This window comes from Palaemon carinicauda, chromosome 33 (genome assembly GCF_036898095.1).
Source record: "Palaemon carinicauda isolate YSFRI2023 chromosome 33, ASM3689809v2, whole genome shotgun sequence".
Lineage (NCBI taxonomy): Eukaryota > Metazoa > Arthropoda > Malacostraca > Decapoda > Palaemonidae > Palaemon > Palaemon carinicauda.
In genome coordinates, this window is record NC_090757.1 from 31702556 (window position 1) to 31727901 (window position 25346).

The window sequence follows — 25346 nt, forward strand, 5'->3', positions numbered from 1 at the left end:
GTAGTTTTGCTTCCACAATCGATATCATTTTGCGTAAGGAAGAAACCTGAATGTATAATACAATAGCATATATATATATATATATATATATATATATATATATATATATATATATATATATATATATATATATATATATATATATATATATATATATATATTCATCAATCTACTTACTATACTTTCCTTGTACTTCCAACGTAGTTACGAGATACACACACACACACACACACACACACACACACACACACACACATATATATATATATATATATATATATATATATATATATATATATATATATATATGTAAATGTGCATATAGTACATACTAGTTATATAACCTGTGGTGTATATAAGTATTGGTCTGTCTATATATATATATATATATATATATATATATATATATATATATATATATATATATATATATATATATATATACATACATATATATATATATTATTATTATTATTATTATTATTATTATTATTATCCAAGCTCCAACCCCAGTTGGAAAAGCAAGATGCTATAAGCCCAGGGGCTCCAACAGGGAAAAATAGCCCAGTGAGGAAAGGAAATAAGGAAACAAATAAATGAAGAGAACAAATTAACAAAAAATAATTCTAAAATAAGTAACAATATAATATAATATAATTATTTGCTTCCTTGTACTGTTCATGGGAGCTACATGACATGGGGTGTCGATTTCCAGTGGGTCCTCCCCAGACCGGTTTTTGTTAATCCTGTGTGGCAGTACCTTAGTGTAAGGCTTCGAAAAACCCCAGCAGTGGTGTAAAGTTTAAGGGGTTATACCCGAGCTCCTGTTTCCTTTTTAATACGTGGCCCATTCGTCGTCATCGTCTCTGTTCTCGAGTCATGTTTAGGCAAAACGATTCTAGGTGAGTTGCATCGCCTGCTGAGTTTGCTGTTTTTTGGACATTTTATGTACAGTCACTCATATAAGTTGATGGATGTCCGGGTGTCTGAGAAAGATTTATATTTCGCTCCTTTCTGGACGACAGGTGTCTGAGAGCGCGAAAACAGCCAACCTATAATTGAATATTTGACTGATTTCGCGCTCCCAGACACCTGTCATCCAGAAAGGGGTGAAATGTAAATCTCTCTAAAACACTCGGACATCCACCAACTTATGAGTGACTGTACATACAGTATAAAGTTCGGAAGCTTATTTTTTATTAAAGAATTTGAGCTAATGTATCAACGATGAAATTTTGGCTTGCTCTTGCTGGCTTCTTTTGTATTTACATGTCGAAAATTACGTTTTAAAGAAAAAAAATAGTCTCTCCAGTATTTCATAACCTTAAAGCAGCTGTTTCTTAGTCTTTTAAGCTTATTCTGGATGTAAGTGAAGGATATTAGTATGTTGGCTTAAGTGTTTTATTTGGGGGGGGGGTGGCGGAGAATTTGAGCTAATGTATCAACTTTGAAATTTTGGCTTGCTCTTGCTAGCTTCCTATTTTGTATTTACAAGCCGAAAATTGTTTTTAGAAAAAAACTAGGCTTTCCAGTACTTCATAACATTAAAACAGCTGTTTTTTAGTCTTTTAAACTTATTCCGGGTGTAAGTGAAGAATATTAATTTTTTGGTCCTTAGACTTTTTTTTTTGGGGGGGGGGAGATAGGGTTGTGTACCCCATGCCTTATTCTACACTGGCTATGACACACAACAATCAGTTAATTACGTAGTACTCAATTAAATGTGCAATTACCGAATGTGTGTAATGAGAGAGTGAGTTTAGCTTACGCGCATATACCATAACTGGGCAATGAGGTACACACTTTATCCCGGAAAGTTGAATTTTTCCATATGTTCGTTCAACCAGAAAGATTTTAAAAGTCGCAATTCACGTGAAACGTGAAATGCAAGCTAAACATTTTTATTCTTTAAAATTCTTGGTGACCTTTCAACTCTAGAATGACTTCACTTTGTGAACATATATTTCTTTTCATTTCATGAAAGGTCAGAGTGACTGGCATGCAATCACCTTCCCCGTGGCGGACCCGTTACACCAACTGATCACCACTTCTCATATATTCTTTCTTGAAGTTTCATATCTTTCGGGTTATTATTTGTTTCCTTTCCTTTTAGAATTAATTTTAAGCTACGAAATTATCCTTCAGCATCCGTTTAACCATAACCTCAATCTGGTTTTGTTAGGATAGAGATTTATGGGGTCCTTTGAATGGCCAGACAGTACTATATTGGATCCTTCTCTCTGGTTACGGTTTACTTTCCCTTTGCCTTCACATACACCGAGTAGTCTGGCTTATTCTTTACATATTCTCCACTGTCCTCATACACATAACAACACTGAGATTACCAAACAATTCCTCTTCTCTCTGCACTGTAATTTTTCAGTGGCTACTTTCCTCTTGGTAAAGGTAGACGAGACTCTTTAGCTATGGCAAGCAGCTCTTCTAGGAGAAGGACACTCCATAATCAAACCATTGTTCTCTAGTCTTGGGTAATGTCATAGCCTCTGTACCATGGTCTTCCGCTGTCTTAGGTTAGAGTTCTCTTGCTTGAGGGTACACTCAGGCACAGTATTCTATCTAATTTCTCTTCTTGTTTTGTTTAAGTTTTTATAGTTTATATAGGAAATATTTATTTTAATGTTACTGTTCTTGAAATATTTTGTTTCCTTGTTTCCTTTCCTCACTGGGCTATTTTCCCTGTTGGGGCCCCCGGGCTTATAGCATTCAGCTTTTCCAACTTGGGTTGTAGCGTAGCAAGTAATAATGATAAGGGGATAGTAAAAGCATCAGATTTTCCTTTGGTCTGAATTTGCTTTGAAAGGAATTGACTTCCCAAAGAAAATTTCTAACTTAGAGGGGGGAGTTTTGCCCGTATCCACCCTCTGCCAAAAGAAAAACCAATTGAATAGATATTATTTCCCCAGGGGCATATACAACCTTTAAAAAATTGAATCACATGTCAAACAGTTTAGTTCATTTTCCAGTAACTGCAACTGGTTGTTGTTGTTATTATTATTATTATTATTATTATTATTATTATTATTATTATTATTATTATTATTATTATTATTTGCTAAGCTACAACCCTAGTTGGCAAAACAGGATGCTATAAGCCCAGAGGCTCCAACAGGGAAAATAGCTCAGTGAGGAAAGGAAACGAAAAAAATAAAATACTTTAAGAGCAACAACATTAAAATAAATATCTCCTATATAAACTATATTTTTTTTAACAAAACAAGAAGAGAATTAAGATAGAATAGTGTGCCCGAGTGCACCCTCAAGCTAGAGAACTCTAACCCAAGACGGTGGAAGACCATGGTACAGAGGATATGGCATTACCCAAGACTAGAGAACACTGGTTTGATTTTGGAGTGTCCTTCTCCTAGAAGAGCTGCCTACCATAGCTAAAGAGTCTCTTCTACCCTTACCAATAGGAAAGTGGCCACTGAACAATTACAGTGCAATAGGAAGAATTGTTTGGTAATCTCGGCATTTGCATCAGTTACATAATTTTTTTTTTTTTATAATCTTTATGCGGAATTTAGATAAAAGGTCACTCGACATCTAAATGGGTTTGTTTACCAGGATAGGGACTGAAATAAGATATACTGAGAATTCACGGGCTAAACAAACCCCCTGACCGTAGGAAAATAACCTTTTGTAAATGAGTTATCCTGGACGTTTTATCTGATCGTTTGGGTAAACGGGAAATTCCAATACTTCAGAACTTATTAAAAGTCAAGATTGAGGGGAATTTATATACACAAAAAATAGAAGCACTTATCAAACGCTATCTTTTGGAAAGGTAAGGGTGATATTTTACTCCACCATGAATATATTTTCTAATATATTGGAAATGCCACACACTGATGCAGTTTTTCAAGTGTGTTTACTTTGATCGTGGGCAATGACTTTCCGATATGGAAAGTAAAGTGGGTAAGTGTTTAATTTACTTTCAATTTTGTAATGCAAACCGGTTTGGTCGTTTGTGTACTTTATCTAGAATAAACAATTTCATTTGGAAAGGAAGCTGGGGTTAAGGGGATGCAAAAGACTTTATTTAAGTCTTTTAAAGACTTAAATAACCCCTCAAACCGGAATTCTGTGTCCGAATTGATAAATCTTTGGAGGAAAGAACAAGACATAGAGGTAGTTGTGGACTATAGAATGCCATAATGCCATAATTTGAACTAAGGTCATATAGGTATGGTCAAGGTTATTGGTAGACGTAGAAGGAAAATTCAGATGGGACCATCACCATTTGTTACAGGAATTGCTCAACTTGACAAGTTTACATTAAAGTTTCTCTGGGTTAGAGGATACATCATGATCCTGAATCAAGGTCAAATGTAATTACGAAAGTACTTTACTTTGATGACTTCTTTTCCGGTCCCAGACAGCAGGGGAACCCCACTCTCTACAGGACCTCCACTGTCGTTTTACCTTGTTCGTTCAGAGTATTTAACGTTTATATCGCGTATTGTTCATTTACTGTTAAATCGTCACTGTCAAAAGACTCATGAAATAAGAAAGTCTTCAGTTTCCTCATGAAAGCCTTAATGTCTTCAATCATTCGAATGTTTCGTGGGAGCTTATTATAGTCTCGAGGCCGCATATTTAAAGGCTCTGGAGCCTAAAGTAGACATAAATCTAGGTTCCAATAGTTTGAAGCCATCTGTAACTATTCTCGTGTCGACACGATTTGTTGGCTGCGCAATATGTAGCAATTCTCTTAAGTAGAAGTAGATAATTATCTAAGAAATAATTTTAAATTGCATAGGCTTTAGAGAAGGTCGTGTTACAGAGGCTGGTTAGAGAGACGGTGTATTGATAGCCTTTTCTCTGTCTTATCTAACTTAATTAAGGACCAGACACTTTTTTTTCGTTAATGACTTAATTGTATTTTACTTTGTTAGTAAATTTGCCTTCAATAGAAAAGGTGAAATATATTTGGTTTTCCTCATTCATTCCAGTGTGGGGTATTCCAAATCTATCTTTACAAACCTAATTTTCCCTTAATATGCATGAGATATAGTAAAACTTTATACAGTAGAAATCTATTGACGAATCTAACAACAATATGCTGACACTGAGAGACTCATCTGCTTCATTTTCTGTTTCAGACTAAACAATATATTGAAGCCAGAAGTTTTTCGGAACTTTTCCATGAAATTCACACAATTTTTCTTAATTTTCGTTTATTGAAGTGTATCATATCCTATACCATTAATTGGCCTTATCCCGACTGTACAAAACTAATCATAAATATTTGTACTATTCAATATACTTTTACAAAGAATGAATGAGAAAAGCTAAATCCATTTCACCTTTTATGTGAAAGGGAAATTGACTGGCATTACGTCAATTGATTTTGTTGTAGTTTTGTACAGTCTGAATAAGATCAATAAATGTTATATGGATATGATGCTTTTCGATAAATGAAAATTAAGAAATTGTGTGCATTTCGTGAAAATTTAAAAGGTTCCGAAAAAAACTGAATCAGATAAGAGGCTCTCAATGTCAGCATATTAAGGAAAAATAAAGTTTTTAAAGAAAGGTTCAAAATCCCCAAGGACACGCGAACGAGTAACAGTTGCACTCTTGAATAATTCTTTCTAAACCTTACAGTCATTTCTAAGAAAATTCATAGAACCGTTTAGAAATAGCAACTAATGCGATGCTGGGAAGAAAATGACTGGAATGAAGTTCTGTTGTACACAATGTTAGCTATATAATCTTGCTGTTGAGAATAAGAAGACCATTTTACACTTAAGACCTACAGTGACGAAGAGTTTCAAGGAAATGGTGGAGGAGAACAGTCATAATGATAAACTTGGAGAATATTGACGGTTTCAGCGTCTGGCTATTGTTTTCGTTCCAGCGGTTCTGATGAAGGCCGCGAAATTGAGAACGCAAGAACAATCAGAGTATGACTTTTAATGACGTTGAAACTGTTTAAGGAGAGATTGCAGGCAATTGTTATATTATGTTATTTTGAAGTTGAATGAGTTGTGGAGTAAAGGGCGTGAAATTTACAATAGAATTGCGAAATTTTAAATCGTCTCAGCAAATAGGTATTATCTCGGCCAGGGCACCAGCCACCCGTTGAGATATTTGTGCTGGAGAGTTACTGGGTCCTTGGACTGGCCAGACAGTACTACATTGGATCCTTCTCTCTGGTTACGTTCACTCTCCCTTTTCCCACACATACACCTATTCTGGCCCTTTCTTTACAGAATACCTTCTGTCCTCACACCTGACAACACTCAGATTACCAAACAATTCTTCTTCACCAAAGGAGTTAACCACTGCACTGTAATTGTTCAGTGGTTACTTTACTCTTGGTAAGGGTAGAAGAGACACTTTAGCTATGGTAAGCAGCTCTTCTAGGAGAAGGACAAACCATTGTTCTTTAGTCTTGGGTAGTGCCATAGCCTCTGTACCATGGTCTTCCACTGTCTTGGGTTAAGAGTTCTCTTGTTTGAGGATACACTCGGGCACACTATTGTTTTATTTCTCTTCCTCTTGTTTATATAGTTTATTCATGAAATATTTACTGTAATGTTGTTACTGTTCTTAAGATATTTTATTTTTCCTTGTTTCCTATACTCACTAGGCTATTTTCCTTGTTGGAGACCCTGGGCTTAAAGCATCTTGCTTTTCCTACGAGGGTTGTAGCTTAGCTAATAATAATAATAATAATAATAATAATAATAATAATAATAATAATAATAATAACGGCCTTTGTTCAAGAGTTTATTGGTTTGTCAGATGATCCAGTTAGTAATTCTAAGTTCTCATAGTATAATGTCCAATTTTTCATTCAACGTAAAATCGCCAACCGTATTCATTGATCATCTTAAGGAAGCTCCTGTCTAACTCGGAGTATAACCTTGAGTGGCAATTGACGACGTATGGCGAAATAAAAACAAGTAGAATGGCCGTGTTGAACTTGAGCTAAAATCAAGAAGAATGTTGGCATTTGGTGGAACACTTTGCAATGCCACTAAAACGGTGCAAAGAGAGAGATTTTATCTTTTTTTTTTTTTTTTTGCTACCTGGCGTGATATTGTTCGTGCGAAGTCATTGTTTGAGGGTGTTACTTTGTTTACACGTATTTCATTTATTTTTTCCAGAATTGATGTAACTTGTACTGTCGTGGATATTGTTCGTGCGAAATCATTGTTTGATGGTGTTACCTTGTTTACACCTATTTCATTTATCTTTTCCTGAATTGATGTAACTTGTACTGTCGTGGATATTGTTCGTACAAAGTCATTGTTTGAGGGTGTTACCTAGTTTACACATATTTCATTTATTTTTTCCTGAATTAATGTAACTTGTACTGTCGTGGATATTGTTCGTACGAAGTCATTGTTTGAGGGTGTTATATTGTTTACAGCTATTTCATTTATTTTTTCCTGAATTAATGTAACTTGTACTGTCGTGGATATTGTTCGTGCGAAGTCATTGTTTGAGGGTGTTGCCTTGTTTACACGTATTTCATCTAATTTTTTTTCCTGAACTGATGTAACTTGTACTGTCGTGGATATTGTTCGTACAAAGTCATTGTTTGAGAGTGTTACCTTGTTTACACCAATTTCATTTATCTTTTTCCTGGATTAATGTAACTTGTACTGTCGTGGATATTATTCGTGCGAAGTCATTGTTTGAGGGTGTTACTTTGTTTACACGTATTTCATTTATTTTTTCCTGAATTAATGTAACTTGTACTGTCGTGGATATTGTTCGTGCGAAGTCATTGTTTGAGGGTGTTGCCTTGTTTACACGTATTTCATCTATTTTTTTTTCCTGGATTAATGTAACTTGTACTGTCGTGGATATTGTTCGTACGAAGTCATTGTTTGAGGGTGTTACATTGTTTACAACTATTTCATTTACTTTTTCCTGAATTAATGTAACTTGTACTGTCGTGTGAAGGGACATGATTACTATCAGACGTAGACTGTTTTATTTTAGGCGACCCATTGTCTTCGTGGCTAGATTGCATTTTATAAAACGAATTACACGCCTGATTTCGTTTGATTTATAAAGGCCACGTTGCCTGCAGTGCACAGAGCGTGCTAGCTTTACACGCGGTTTTATTTGGCTAACATGGCTGTTATCTTGTGCGGAAAATAAACATTTCCGTTGGAACGTATTCATGAATGATAAGGTTTGATGACATTGTCCTTGGGTTTGGTAGGACTCGAGTTTACAGTTGGTTCCTTTTTCGATAATATTTATTTTTAAATATGTACGATTATACCAAAACTGGGTTTGGTAGGACTCGAGTTTATAGTTGGCTCCTTTTTCGATAATGTTTAGTTTGAAATATGTAAGATTATACCAAAACTATATGATGAGGGATTGGTTATATTGAATGTAGTAAATTTTACTCAAAGTTTCCTACATAATGTTGAATTGGCATTAATATATTTAGTGTTGATTTGTATACCTGTAGATATTCATAGGTATGCAAAGAATCCTGAAAAGTGAAGGAAGTTTACTCAAAGTTTCCTACATAATGTTGAATTGGCATTTATATATTTAGTGCTAATTTTTATACCTGTCTATATTCATAGGTATGCGAAGAATCCTGAAAAGTGAAGGAAGTTTAAAATTTAAATGGAATTTTTGCAAGTGATTTTGATATATAAAAATATCAGGATTTTCGTAAGAGGATGTTGTTGACTTTTCGGAGGAAATTTAATAATAGAATATTTACCAATAGTTGAGAGTAAATTTGTATTAATCCAATTTATTTTAGTAGTTTAAATAATAAATGTAGCCAAATGTAATATAGAAAATATAAATTGTAAATTGAAATGTATTTCGCTATGCATTTACAACGTCGATACTACAGCAATATATTTGGTTTTATTCGAGGCAAGAAGTGAGGGGCTTAAATTATTGACTTTCATTTTCAAGTGAAAATATTGAACATTCGTGACACAAGCATATGAAGAGTTAGAAGGTCAAGGAAATTCCATTTCTTCGAAATGGCAATACTCGATTGTAATGGATCGTTGACAAAGAGAGAATGGGATGTACCAGTCTGTGAATAGCACAGGCATTATTTTTTTTCGCTAAGAAAGTGAGACACATCGGGGGTGTAAAGAGAACAGTCGATAACGAAAGAAACTGACTGCGTTAAAGGGGGGGGGGGAGACGGGGGCGGAGCCCTCCAGAGCAATTATGCGAAATTATATTCCGTTTGACCTCGGGATGTGCCTTTTGATTTTAGGTCTCTCTCTCTCTCTCTCTCTCTCTCTCTCTCTCTCTCTCTCTCTCTCTCTCTCTCTCTCTCTCTCTCTCTCTTTTTTTTTTTTTTTTTTTTTTTTAGGATAATTCCGTTTTGTGTAAATGATGTCCAAAGTTCTTATTGCAAGTTGAAAAACAATTGTAGATATATTTCACTCAGATAATTTTATATTAGAATAGGGACACCAATCAGGGACTTGACCTCGCAAGAAATAAATTGGAGTTTATATGCCTGTCACGCCATGCACAGCATTCGTGCCTGGTCAATATTTTAGTCTAAAGCTTATGAGGAAAACAAAAATTTATGATGAATTATCTAATGATTATCCTTTTTTTCTTCTCATCTGCTGCAGTTCACGAGGGGTGTCCTACAACACAACCACCACCACCACGGCAACCACAACCGCCACGTCCACAACCAGCCCTAACTCGCCGCCCGACGTCGACTCCAGTGACTGCGGACTTTTCTCCTTCAGACCAGCTTTCCTCCAGAGATTAGCTAATATTAAGGTGAGTTATGCATTCTTTCTTCCTTTCTTCTATTTGCCAATGACGTCATTGGTAGTTTTACGTTTCATATTTGATTTTCTCTCGTCTTTTGTTGGTTCCGTTCGAATCTTCTTCTTCTTTTTTTTTCTTTTTTTTTGTTACCTTTTTTTCGGCAGGTTTGCAGTAATGGCAATTATTTTGCTCCTCGCCTAATTTATGCCTAATTTGGAATAAGGGTTTTCTTTATTTTTCATTGATAGATTGTCGTGTCTTTATTTTGGGTTTTCTTTATTTTTCAATGATAATTTGTTAATTTGTCGAGTCTTTATTTCTTAACGCGTATTGTAAAATAGTTACGGTGCCTTAGAGCTGGGATGTTTTATTGACATATACAAAGAAACAATGATATACCCATGTTCGTAAAACAGCAGGAGTCCGCCAGTTACTCAATCTCTCATTCAGGTAATTGAATATCAAATAAGCTTAGATTTACATCTGATACAAAGACTTCGATGACGTCATGTAAGGAGGATTCTTTTTAATAGCCCACATAAAGGAAATTGTATGATGGGGTTACAGGGTCGTCTGATTACATGCAGTGAAGTTTATCTAAATCGGTAGCCGTGTAACACGCCTGGGGAACAAAAACTTATCATTAGACTGTATTTTGCCTGAATGATCTTACATCTTGGTAATTAGGGGTATCGTAGGAGTTAAAAAACTATCAAATAAGATCCAAGAAAGTAGACTGAGGTGGTATGGTCATGTCATGAGAAGAGCTGAACAGGATACAACGAGAGAACTATCAGATAAGATCCAAGAAAGTAGATTGAGGTGGTATGGTCATGTCATGAGAAGAGATGAACAGGATACAACGAGAGAACTATCAGATAAGATCCAAGAAAGTAGACTGAGGTGGTATGGTCATGTCATGAGAAGAGATGAACAGGATACAACGAGAGAACTATCAGATAAGATCCAAGAAAGTAGACTGAGGTGGTATGGTCATGTCATGAGAAGAGATGAACAGGATACAACGAGAGAACTATCAGATAAGATCCAAGAAAGTAGACTGAGGTGGTATGGTCATGTCATGAGAGGAGATGAACAGGATACAACGAGAGAACTATCAGATAAGATCCAAGAAAGTAGACTGAGGTGGTATGGTTATGTCATGAGAAGAGATGAACAATATATTGGGAGGAGGGTGATGGAAATGGAGGTACAGGGAACGAGAAGTAGAGGGAGACCAAAGCGAAGGTGGGTGGACTGTATCAAGGGTGACCTTCGATCAAAGGGATTAACCGGTGATGAGGTGCGGGACAGAGGTAGATGGAGAAAGCTGCCCAGAAACATCGACCCCACGTATAAGTGGGAAAAGAAGTAGACAAAGGAGATCTTACATCTTGGCTTTCATTTTTTTCTCATTTTGTCATTAAACTGACTCTGAAAAGAACCCTCGATGCAATTGGTGTAGTAGGTAGGAATTTAGTCCCCCAGGATCAAAATAATTTTTTACCCAAATCTCCTTAATTTGTTAACGATTTCTATGCTTTGTAATTGGTTTTAAAGTAAATGTGTGTGTGTGTGTGGTGTTTTTTTTTCTTTTTATAACAGATTGTAATGTATATGAGACAGTTCCGCATATTCGTTATATTCTTAATTGCCTTGTTTCTCCTCGTCAAAAAACTAGTTTTTGAGGTAGGGAGGGTTGATATCCCTTGACAATAAATGGCGATTGTGTGTGATGTTCGAAAACGAAATCATTTTTAAAAAGTTCCTTTTAACTCTACCATATGCAGAAGTGACGCCTCTCTGACCTGGTCCTTTTTCAAAAGCTAGCACCATTTTATACACGAGTGACGAGAGTATCAATTCCGTCAAGAATAAAAATGTCTTTGGAAAGAAGCGTCGAAAAAAATTCCTGGTAAATTTGATCCTCATCTAATGAGGGCGTCATGAAAGTCAAGGTTTTCCTCCCGTGCAAAATTTAATGAGGTGGTTTACGAAAAACCTTTTGCCCAGAGGTCACATGTTGGAGAACTTTTAGGGCATTCAGTGTCGCATATAGGGCCTATAAGCGTTTGTGTTTTTTTGATAAATGGATATTAATGAGGATTGTCTTTTATTATTATATTCATCAACTTTAATTATTATTATTATTATTATTATTATTATTATTATTATTATTATTATTATTATTATTATCATCATCATTATTATTATTGATATTAATATTTTTATTATCATTATTATTATCATTTATTATTATTATTATTTATTATTATTATTATTATTATTATCATTTATTATTATTATCATTTATTATTATTATTATTGCTGCATGCGAGTAAACATTATTGTTACAACAAGCTTTTAAAAGCAATTAACTTATTATCATATTCGTCACCATGAATTATTATTATTATTATTATTATTATTATCATTATTATTAAAATTTATTATTTATTATTATTCTTATTATTATTACTATTATTATTATCATTTAATATTATTATTATTAAAATTTATTATTTATTATTATTCTTATTATTATTACTATTATCATCATTTAATATTATTATTATTACTATTATTATCATCATTTAATATTGTTATTATTATTATTATTAATATTGCATGCGAGTAAACATTAATGTTACAACAAGCTTTTAAAAGCCATTAACTTGAAAACGGGCTACCACAGCATATAATGCTACATGTCAAAAACATGTGAGAATATATAATGACGAAAAATTAGGAAGAAATGAATCATGGAACATGAATATATATTTACATATACAGCTATACAAATATAAAAAAAGAAGCCATTACATATGGCATATTAATTATGCTTATTATCTCGGGCACAGTTGCAGTTTTAAAGTAAAAACTACAACAGTTGATGTTGGATGTATATCACAAGATAGGCAATTGAATTATGCACATTTTAGCACTATAGTCAATTTTTTTAGCGAGGCAGATTTGCAACGACTCGGAGCGGTGCCCTTTTAGCTCGGAAAGTTTCCTGATCGCTGATTAGTGGGACAAGATAATTCTAACCAATCAGATAGCAGGAAACTTTTCCGAGCTAAAATGGCACCGGTGCCAGTCGGTGCAAATCTGCCTCGCTAATAAAAATTGACTATAGTTAATTGCAAATCAGATAAAAATTTGCCATGATATGGCAATAGACGTTTTTAACATTTTCGTGACCTTGGCATTGACCTTTGACCCAATCACTCCCAAAATCTAATTAATTTGTCCTTGGATTGTGACCAACCATCCCACCAAATTTCACGAGATTCGGTCAAGCAGTTTTTGAGTTATGCGAATCACAAACACACAGACATACAAACAAATACACGCCTATCAAAATATAACCTTTGCAATGAAGTTGAAGGTAATTATAAGGCCGGCGTGACGGTCTGAACGATCCCCCGGTCTAAGAATTCTCCTTGACATTGTATAATGGTTCTTTTCCGCCATTAGCTCGCTTCGCCCGCATGAAAATAAAACATCAAGCTCGTATGTACTGGCAAGCGGTAATGTTGAGCTGCGCACGGTAACATTACAGTAAAATAAAACATCAACCTCGTATGCACTGGTCCCCAGTGCTTGGCTTAATGCCTAAATCCTATATTCAATTCAATTCGTATGCACTGGCAAACGTTAATGTTCGCTCATGCGCAGATTATCAAGGAGAATTCTGAGACCGGGGGATCGTTCAGACCGTCACACCGGTATTCTAAGTAGAGTGATAATGGACCTCAGTAATGTGTGGATATTTCAAAGCTAGTAACACGCACCGTTATAATTGAAGAATTCAGATGCTATAGGTATGATTTGTGTGTGTGTGTGTGCGTGTGTGTGTGTGTGTGTGTGTGTGAAAGGTAGATATCATTAATACCATTGACCGCTTAAAGTTATCGACATGGGTGTCAGTAAAATTTATGACACGATGGTTGCGATATATTCATGTTCGCAGTTGCTCCGAATGACGCACGAGGACTCATTACTGGCAGAACATTACAATGATTTTTCTGTGACATTGTATCTTGGTGAAACGGTTTGAAAAGTCTCGTAATCTTTCATGGTAAACGACACCAATGTAGTATGACACTGCATTGTGTCGGATTAATATGAATGTATTTAACGGCTTATTACGTTATTGTTGGTGAATGACGAAGGGGAAAATGTCTTTTAACTGCTATTCAGGGTTATATTGCGATTGTTGAAAGACCTTTCTAATTCAAATTCAAATTCTTTATTTCAGCTGTAGAGCCATATACAAAATATTACAATAAAATTAATAGTTATATACAAATATATTAGGAATAAAACAAAAGGTCTAAACACAGAAAATGTGTTTAGACCACTCTCTAAAAGCTAATGATTTTTTAAAACTATCACTGTTGAAAATTGCACAAATTAAGTGGTTTTTTTTAACTCTTTGCTCTCTGAAACAAGCTTACAATACATTTTCTCACCTTTGTGTGGTGCAATATTGTCATGATCGTTAATTCTTCGTTCTTTTTATTCTCGACAGATATTTGTTTTTCTGCTATCCATATTGGTGACGGTGCAACAGGCTCTGGCCTCCGGTTACCTCAATTCCGTCATTACCACCATAGAGAAGCGTTATGAGATCCCCTCCTCCCTCACGGGGGTCATCTCCTCCATGTATGAAATCGGAAATGTTATCACCGTCATATTCGTCTCCTATCTGGGTTCCAAGAGAAGAATACCAGTTTGGATCGGTGTTGGTAAGATATATTTTCAGTGTTGCCAGATGGGTTAGTATAAAAAATCCCCAAAATTCATGATAAAAAAATCCCCAAAATTCATGATAAAATATCCCCCAAAAAACCTAAAAATCTCCATTTCCACAAATATATTCTCTTCTGTCTTGATCCAAGTAGGCTTTACTAATATATAAATTACTCAATATCCTTCATATAAGCACAAGCAAACCAATTGCGACAATATAAAGGTTTACTCGTCTTTGTTTCTTCATAGAAATTTATACAGAATATCCCCATCAGACACCCAAAAATCCCCAAATCTAGGGATAAATCCCCATACCTGGCAACACTATATTTTCTTGTTGTATATTCATAGGGTATTATTATTTCTTTTAAACACTGTTTTCAGTCTGTTTTATATTGGGTGACTTCATTTTTTAGGTCCTCTTCACATGAACCAATTGTGTATTTAAAAGTAAAATTGGAGCTTTTCATATTCCGATCACTTTAGAATTTCTATAGAGCAGATCTGTTACTTTTCAATTAAGTACGGTTGATTTATTAACGGGGTAGTCAAGTTTTATTTTTTTTATTTATTTACAGAACATATTGAATGGTTACATACAAATCAAGTATATATATTCATTACGATCCATTTTAACTGGTGTGAAATTGACAGAAATTCAATAGAATCCTTTCCACGTCTCTTCATTCTAATAGGCCTTTTGTGTAAACATCATTACCAAATTTGCACATCAGATAATTTTATGTACTACTATACTCTTAATTTCAGCAGTTCAGTTGTCCTGTTGAAACCACTTTTGTTTACTTAGATCAGAGTGTAATGAAATATGGAGTCCATTAAGCTCCATTAGGAAGAGTAATGAAATTATTTTTTTGATGATAAATTTTTTAAATTACTTGAACATACAAATGCATACTAATTTGCTTGTTATTAACACACAATTAAAGGTTCAAAGGTCACTTATGAATAACAGAAGCAAAGGCTATCTATCTATCTATCTATCTATTTATCTATCTATCTATCTATCTATCTATCTATCTATCTATCTATCTATCTATCTATCTATCTATATATATATATATATATATATATATATATATATATATATATATATATATATATATATATATATATATATATATATATATATATATATATATATATATATATATATATATATATATATATATATATATATATATATATAAACAGCACCCTTTTTCCCTCTTCACTAAAACCAGGACCAGGGAGAGCCAGGCAATGGCATTTAATGAATTGGTAGGTAGACATGTAGCCCCCCCCCCATCCCAAGATCACAAGAACTGTGAGGTTACAGAAACAACTATTAACTATCAGGCTTGAGTAGACATTGAATATTGTTAACAGTAGGCTTCCTCATATTCATACATTTATGGTTTATCAAAGGTAAAGAGACCTGAAAATTATTCCATTGATTAATTACTAAAATATTTAAACAATTAGTGAGTGGTTTGTACTGTAAGTGTTGCATGTATTATTGGGGAACAAACTATACAAGTTTATTGTATAATATTAATGAAGTAAATATACCGTACATACATACATATACCAAGGCACTTCCCCCAATTTTGGGGGGTAGCCGACATCAACAAATGAAACAAAACAAAAAGGGGACCTCTACTCTACGTTCCTCCCCGCATGACAAATATACATATACATATACCAAAGGCACTTCCCCCAATTTTGGGGGGTAGCCGACAACAACAAGAAACGAAACAAAACAAAAAGGGGACCTCTACTCTCTACGTTCCTCCAGCCTAACCATGGACTCAGCCGAGTTCAGCTGGTACTGCTAGGGTGCCACAGCCCAACCTCCCACATTTCCACCACAGATGAAGCTTCATACTGCTGAGTCCCCTACTGCTGCTACCTCCGCGGTCATCTAAGGCACCGGAGGAAGCAGCAGGGCCTACCGGAACTGCGTCACAATCGCTCGCCATTCATTCCTATTTCTAGCACGCTCTCTTGCCTCTCTCACATCTATCCTCCTATCACCCAGAGCTTTCTTCCCACCATCCATCCACCCAAACCTTGGCCTTCCTCTTGTACTTCTCCCATCAACTCATGCATTCATCACCTTCTTTAGCAGACAGCCATTTTCCATTCTTTCAACATGGCCAAACCACCTCAACACATTCATATCCACTCTAGCCGCTAACTCATTTCTTACACCCGTTCTCACCCTCACCACTTCGTTCCTAACCCTATCTACTCGAGATACACCAGCCATACTCCTCAGACACTTCATCTCAAACACATTCAATTTCTGTCTCTCCATCACTTTCATTCCCCACAACTCCGATCCATACATCACAGTTGGTACAATCACTTTCTCATATAGAACTCTCTTTACATTCATGCCCAATCCTCTATTTTTTACTACTCCCTTAACTGCCCCCAACACTTTGCAACCTTCATTCACTCTCTGACGTACATCTGCTTCCACTCCACCATTTGCTGCAACAACAGACCCCAAGTACTTAAACTGATCCACCTCCTCAAGTAACTCTCCATTCAACATGACATTCAACCTTGCACCACCTTCCCTTCTCGTACATCTCATAACCTTACTCTTACCCACATTAACTCTCAACTTCCTTCTCTCACACACCCTTCCAAATTCTGTCACTAGTCGGTCAAGCTTCTCTTCTGTGTCTGCTACCAGTACAGTATCATCCGCAAACAACAACTGATTTACCTCCCATTCATGATCATTCTCGCCTACCAGTTTTAATCCTCGTCCAAGCACTCTAGCATTCACCTCTCTCACCACTCCATCAACATACAAGTTAAACAACCACGGCGACATCACACATCCCTGTCTCAGCCCCACTCTCACCGGAAACCAATCGCTCACCTCATTTCCTATTCTAACACATGCTTTACTACCTGTGTAGAAACTTTTCACTGCTTGCAACTACCTTCCACCAACTCCATATAACCTCATCACATTCCACATTGCTTCCCTATCAACCATATCATATGCTTTCTCCAGATCCATAAACGCAACATACACCTCCTTACCTTTTGCTAAATATTTCTCGCATATCTGCCTAACTGTAAAAATCTGATTCATACAACCCCTACCTCTTCTAAAACCACCCTGTACTTCCAAGATTGCATTCTCTGTTTTATCCTTAATCCTATTAATCAGTATTCTACCATACACTTTTCCAACTACACTCAACAAACTAATACCTCTTGAATTACAACACTCATGCACATCTCCCTTACCCTTATATAGTGGTACAATACATGCACAGACCCAATCTACTGGTACCATTGACAACACAAAACACACATTAAACAATCTCACCAACCATTCAAGTACAGTCACACCCCCTCCCTTCAACATCTCAGCTTTCACACCATCCATACCCGATGCTTTTCCTACTCTCGTTTCATCTAGTGCTCTCCTCACTTCCTCTATTGTAATCTCTCTCTCATTCTCATCTCCCATCACTGGCACCTTAACACCTGGAACCGCAATTATATCTGCCTCCCTATCATCCTCAACATTCAGCAAATGACAAATGACAAATATACAGTACAAATTTATTACTACTCGACGGTATGGAGAGATTTTATTCTTGTACTTTAATATGTAATTGGGAAATAAACCTTAGAAATTTACCATACAAAGTCTTTGATTGAGGAACAGAAATTCTAAAGCTCTACCAATGTCCATAGCTAGTCAGAAAGCAGATCCCATACGTACATTGGCTCATGAAAAATCATTGGGTTAATTACTCTCAAATGTCTTGCCAAAGTACAGTACTATACCTTGAGTTTTAGGTTATTTCCATCTGTCCCGTTATTTACCTAATGTGAATGCTTCTTTCGTGAGCAATGCCAAGTATATAAATTCATTACGCTCCTTTTTAACTGGTGCGAAATTGATATAAAAATTCAGTAGAATCCTGTCCATGTCTCTTCATTCTAATAAGCCTTTTGTGTAAACATCATTACCTCAAGAGCTCTCATGAGTGGCAGTCAAGGGACAGATTATTGCACTCATCATTCAATGACCTAGAGACTGAACATATTTCTTCATGATCAGTGCCCAAGCCACTTCCCTATTGAATGTGGGACAAGTTCAGGCACTATTAGTGAAAACTTATCATGCTGTGTGCATGGAATGTATCAACTTGGAACATATTCAGCGACCACAGATTTATAACTCTCAATATTTCCACTAAACTACTGGATTCATAAGTAATCAAACACTGTTGAAACCATTAAAGGATTTTTCCCAAGACTAAATATCTGTAAATTATACGGTGCAAGGATCTTACAAACTATTCTCTAATTACTATTATCATTTTGACATCTAGGTTGCTGTGTTATGGGCGTTGGTTCAATATTGTTCGTGATGCCTCAGCTCATATCAGATAGGTGGTCGATTGAATTAGAAACCACCAATAACACAGATTCAAGTGGCAACATTTGTCGAAATGCACGAGTTCTGGATGACACTTCGGAACGTCTCTCAGAGTACGGATTTGGAACGCTACCTGGTAAGTACTGTAACTGATTTATCCTCCTGAAATTTGTAATGTTTTATCATAGAATTTTGTTTATATAAGGCCAACTGAATTTTGTTGAAAATTAATGTTAAAAAAAAAAAAACCATAAAATGTTGTGCAAACATGTCATTTATATTTATTTTATATTAAATTAACTTTAATGCCACTCATAAATTTTAGTGGTACTGAATTTGGCCAAGTTTGATATTTTGATATCCATGCTGTAATCTGCCTTTCTTACAGATTTATCTAAAGGTGTGCCTCTGGGGTCACACAACAGCATTCAGTATGGAAAGCCAGACAATTGCATTAAGGGTAGTCGAAGCAACATGATGCCCGTGTTGTTTTTCATGCTAGCTCAGTTGCTTCTTGGTGCTGGAGGTTCCCCCCTTTTCACCCTGGGTACAACTTACATTGATGATCATGTCAAAAGGGAAAGTTCTTCAATGTATATAGGTATGAAGTATAATATGATCTTGTCTCTGTCTGTCTTTCACTTAACTGTTCATTCTTCTACTTGTTCCATTTTTCACTTCTTAATTTAAGAATAAAATCTTTGCATCAGCTCTGTATGTGTCTAAAGGACTGTGTGAGTGGGGTGTAATTATTTTTTGATAATGCTTAATTATAACTAGCAATTTGTATTTAAGGGAATGTGTAGCAGCAATGTCAAAGTTAGTTGACTTTAAAAAAAAAAAAAAAAGAAAAAAAAAAATCTTGGCCTAGTATGGCTAGCTATTTTGTCTGTTGGAGCAAGGAGATTCCCTTATGTGGGACCTGCAGCCTCACACCTTGCTTAAAAAGGGGAAATTTACCTTCTGTAACCACCCTCATTAAGGAGGATAAAGCTGATTACTTTAAAGCAAAAATGCATTGCCATATTTTGACATATTTTGGTATTACTATTTCATGTCCATTTGGTAATGGTAATGCGTAGTCATTCTAGATGCTTATTTATATATATTAACTATGATTTGGTTCAGCTATGTTCCGGAGAGGCATATTAACCTATCAAGTTTTCAGTTAAATCACAGAGATCTTGTATATTACTTTATTTGATAAAAGGAGACTATAACCCATATGGATATACAGTACATATAGTACATAAGAAAAGGGGATGTGTTGTACTGTTTGAAAAGAAAGCCGGAGAAAGGATTACTATGAAAATTGAAGCCATTGTGTCTATTCATCTTTAAATAGGCATGACCAAGATATTTGTGAGTAATGGATTTGCATGTTACCAAAGCATACATTATTACACTAAAATTCTAGGCAAGTGCAGACACGCAAGGGTATTTATAACGTATTATACTCCCGCTTTCCCTCTTACATCACTGTTATTTTGAGATAGTTTCCTGTGTTAAACATGGACACACATACAGACAAGTGCTCTTTACTCGACTGGGTCTTTCTGGTAGGAACAAAAGGTTTTGTGTTTTGTTAAAAAAAAAGAAAAAAAAAAATTGTCAAACTTTTCATTTGGAGAATGAATAGCTCATGAATTTTTAGTAAGTATTGAAATAATCTTTGTTTAGAAATAAAGTCTGATTCAGCTGTTGAGGCTAGCCATCAAATACTTTTAGAGTTCTAAAGTGCTTTTGTTATCAGGTTTTGGTGAGGTGTACATATTGTTATCCTGAAATAGAAAAATTAATACTGTTAAGTGATGTCTTTGGTAATTTAGAGACAACAATACTTTATTGATAAGGAAGGTATTAAGGAAGTAAAATTCAAGGTTACATGGGTTTGTCTGTAACATTGTTCAAAATATGAGAATGGGAAGTGTACTACTGTCTTTTAATTTTTTTTTTTTAATGATTCCATAGTTGACATAGAGAATTAGTGGCAAACTTTGACTCAAAAATGATGATAATACATATCTGACATAAGTCAGATAAGTATTATCATCGTAGATTCACTATACTTCTTTTTAATGAGGTTCTCTCATTTTTATAGGTTGGATAGAATGATCTGCGTAGAATTTTTTAAAATTATGTTGATAAACATTTATTTCCAGAATATATCTTGGTAAATTCAAAATCTTTTTACTAAAAGTTTATTGTAATTCATGTTGAAAATTAGAATCAGACCATACTGAGAACTTAATTATTTGTATGAACTGTAGGTTATTTCTTTTCAGTCTGTCAAAATTTAATAATTTTTCTTTTAAAAGTTATTTACAGTATGCAGTAATCTATAGATCAGATATTGTAAAACTCAATACTTGTAGCTTTTAAGTACAGTATAATCATGTATATTTCCACGTCTGCACTTTCTGGCTATACATGAGAAAATGTGTAGATTAACACTAAAATCAACTGAAGGTCATAACTATCTATATGGCTGTAACAAAGAAGTTATTCAAGATATAAATAGTTCCTTCTTAAAATTTCACAAGAAAACTTGATAATATATCAAACTATTTTGCAACTGATCAATATACATGTGTGTTCCTGTGTATTGCATTTTTTTTAAAGCTTTATAATAAAAGTTTTCACAGTATTTAGTAATGGGTTGAACAGCTGGTTGCTAAGAGATCAAATTACCTTATCACTAAGTAAAAGCCAGAAATACATTTAACTTGGGCAAAGATTAGCTATACAAAGCACACTGTAAATGGTAGTTATTCTAAGGTGAAAGAGTGTAATATGAAAAACATTTTTCATTTTCTAGTACTATAGAGCTTTAATTTAACATAAATATTGTATAAATATTTGCTAAGAGAGCAAATTACCTTATCACTAAGTAAAAGCCAGAAATAAGTTTAACTTGGGCAAAGGTTAGCTATACAAAGCACACTGTAAATGGTAGTTATTCTAAGGTGAAAGAGTGTAATGTGAAAAACATTTTTCATTTGCTAGTATTATAGTGCTTTAATTTATCATAAATATTGTATAAACTCAAAATGGATATGAGAAGCTTGTTTTGTACCTGCTTGTGTCTGTGTAAAACAGGAATTTTATTTGTTGTTTCAGGCATTATCTACACCATGGTGGCCTTTGGACCTGTACTTGGGTTCCTACTTGGCGCTTATCTTATCTCGTTCTATGTTGACACATTTTTCGTTGATACTTCAGGAATGAAAGCAGGTAAATTATTTTGATGTACATGCCATTACAGTATTTTTCTTATTGCTGCTCATCCTTCGTTTCTTCCTCTTTAGATTAACCATTTCATTTTTGAAGCCTTTTCATCATAGTAAGGCCTTTTATTTATTAATAAACATTTTTATTGTGAATAATTTCAATGTCATTTATTTTTTTAAAAGAAATTTTTGAAAATTTTTATATATCCCAAAATGTCCTTTTTAGATTAAACATTTCATTATTGAAGCCTTTTCATCATAGTAAGGCCTTTTATATATTAAATATTTCATTATTGAAGCCTTTTCATCATAGTAAGGCCTTTTATATATTAAATATTTTTATTGTGAATAATTTCAATGTCATTTATTTTTTTTAAAGAAATTTTTGAAAATTATTATATATCCCAAAATGTTTGAATTATTAATACTATAAAAAAAACCATTTCAGATCACAAGCATGCCCGGTGGATTGGGATGTGGTGGGGAGGATTTCTCCTTTGTGGACTGCTATTAATCTTAATTTCAATACCATTCTTCATGTTTCCCAAGATGCTCAAGGTAATTTTTCTAAAAGTTCTTTTCAGTATATTTTTGTCGATGATGTTTTTTAATGAAATTTAGGGCCTTTGAACTATAGCTATTGAAGCAGCTTACATTATACATTGAAGAAATTCAGTCATTCATGTCTAATAGGACTGGTAATTCCTTCTTTTGATATTTTTTCACATAAATTTTGAGGATTTTTTTACTCCTTTGTAAAGAGAATAAAGAGATTGATGAAATTGAAAGTAAATGAGGTGTAGTGAAGTGTCAATGAAGTAACAATGGCGCTAATTTAGCATTTAATTCCAGTTTTTGCCATACAGAATTTGTTTGATTCTCAGAAATACGGAATTTTGGACAATATACTTGACATTTTTTGGTGACTTTAGAGTGCAATTTATAATGACTTTTGCAGTATTTTGGATGTTGAAATAGCAGACCTAAGTGGTTTTCATTTTGATCTCTCATCTTCAACTGGATGCGTTTTCAGTGGCTTATGACCTTTCATGCTTTGAAAGGGAGATTTATTAACATTAAAGAGAGTAATTCCTTTTGATTCTATTTCTGACAGTCACATTGCGCTCAGTTTAGGCCACTTAAAATTTTATGAAACGCCTATTAATTATCTCGCTCGTTTTATGCTTTATCAAATAGTGTTATAGAAGTTAGGAAATTACTGCCTATAACAGGTCTTTAAAGCTGAAGGTTTTCGGTAAACTTCTGTTGCATTGTATTTATCAGCCACACAATAAAAGCTGTTACTTGAGATAAAGGAGATCTTTGGTTAGTGATTCTCATAGACTTGAAGAGACACTCTGATAGAAACCTTTAGTAGTAGAATTTAGATTTTGGTTACCTCATCAAACTACTGTAGCATTCAGTTACCTGCATCCATTTATAAGATTGTAAGCTTTTAGTAATAAATACTGCTGATTTTAAATTACTTTTTAAACTGTATGTCAGTGATACCTAATGCAGGATGTAGTATTGGTGAAATGAATAATCATAATGATTAAATGTAATAATTGCTTTTTATGATTTGCGAGGGTAGTTTTTTGATTGGTCAGAAATTCATGTAATTTAGTGCTTTTCATTTATGCTCATGAAATAAAATGCCCTCTTTTAAGTTGTGCAGCACAGTAGTGTATATATTTTTAGGTGTAGATTTTGAAATTTTGTTAGATTCATATTTTTTTTTCAATATAATCTACTGCCAATTTATTTTACAGAAAGAAAAGGAGAAAGTAAGAATGGAGGAGAAAACAAAAGAGTTCCAGAAGGGTCACAGACGCACAAAATCTCAGACCTCCACATGTTCTAGACACTCTACCCTCTCAACTAAAAGAGTCTATGGCAAAGATGTAAGAGGTGTGTATGACCTAGAGTTAAAATTTTTAAGTCCAGTCATCCTATACGGTATGTTGTTGCTTTTGCTTTATTGTAATTCTTGGATTATTTTTTATGAAATTTGATGTAACCTCTTACATTTATCAATATATAGTGCCTTGGTGGCTTCTAATTTACCTTGGAAGAAATCATATAGTTCACTTTGCTAAATATATACTGTATTTGGAAAGTTGGATGTATTGCGCAGTCAAGATTTATAAATTATTATTCTTTCTCAGTTATTTGAGCTTGATTGGGAATTACCCATCTTTTTGTCATACAGTGTTCTATAAATTTAGATGAATATTTTTTGTCTTTTTCCCCCCATACAGTTTAATCTAAGGCATTTTGTTTGCTAAATAAGTCCCCTCTGTCTTCAAATCTTTCATATACAGTATCTTTACAGCAAGCTTGCTTTTCCCTCTCACTTTACAAGTACTGTATTATATCGGTTGCTATTCATTTGAGGTCTATGGGAATATTCCTTTGTCTCCCTTGTTCTTTTTTTCTCTTCTTAGTTTATATTTAGTTCAGGCTGTAAAGTTACTAAATTGTGTTTCTTTTACTTTTTTTATACAGTACTGTATAAAAAAAAAGATAATTTCAAACAATTTACAGTGTTGTAGTTTACATAAGTAATCTAGCATTTTTAATAAGGGTATCATTCATATAAGATGTACTTCTGCATATGGTTAAAGTGCAACAGCTAACCCGTAATAACCCTAAATTAAATATTGAGCTGCATAAGGAAAAAGTAAAAACTTTCTTAGAGTTAGCTTTTTTTCCTCTTATATTATTGACAGACTTAAAATGAAAGATGAACTGTGAGACATACTATTTATACTGAACATGGGATCCCTATGAGTTCAGCTTCTTGATGATTTCAGATAAGTTAGATTTAAGAAAAGAGGCTTTTCAATTTAACCATAAAAGAAAACCTTTCTGGTACAACTCAGGAACATAAATGGTGGTCTACCCTTGAATCTGCACTCTTTGGTGTAGATGCAACAGTTCCTCCTTTACTTAAACCAGATGGCTCAGTCACTCAATGTCCAAAGGAAAAGGCAACCCTTTTGGCTGATGTTTTTGAGAGTAAACAGAGTAATGAAAAACTTGAACTTCATCATTCCTGTTTTCCTGAGGCTAAACTAACTAGTTTAGCTTTTTGATCTCATGAGATTAAAGCTCTGTTGGTGGACCTTGATGCTTATGGAGGTGTAGACCCAAATGGTATTTTTCCTTTG

General features: G+C 34.4%; 1 protein-coding gene across 1 annotated transcript in view; it reads left to right on the top strand.

Annotated features, from left to right (window-relative positions):
• Window positions 1–25346, top strand: part of Oatp30B (Organic anion transporting polypeptide 30B) — a 330565-nt gene that overhangs the window by 278265 nt on the left and 26954 nt on the right. The window contains 7 exon segments of the mRNA XM_068356923.1: window positions 9618–9774; window positions 14303–14519; window positions 18897–19079; window positions 19332–19544; window positions 22064–22177; window positions 22622–22731; window positions 23946–24084. Coding sequence (XP_068213024.1) covers window positions 9618–9774; window positions 14303–14519; window positions 18897–19079; window positions 19332–19544; window positions 22064–22177; window positions 22622–22731; window positions 23946–24084 — 1133 coding nt within the window.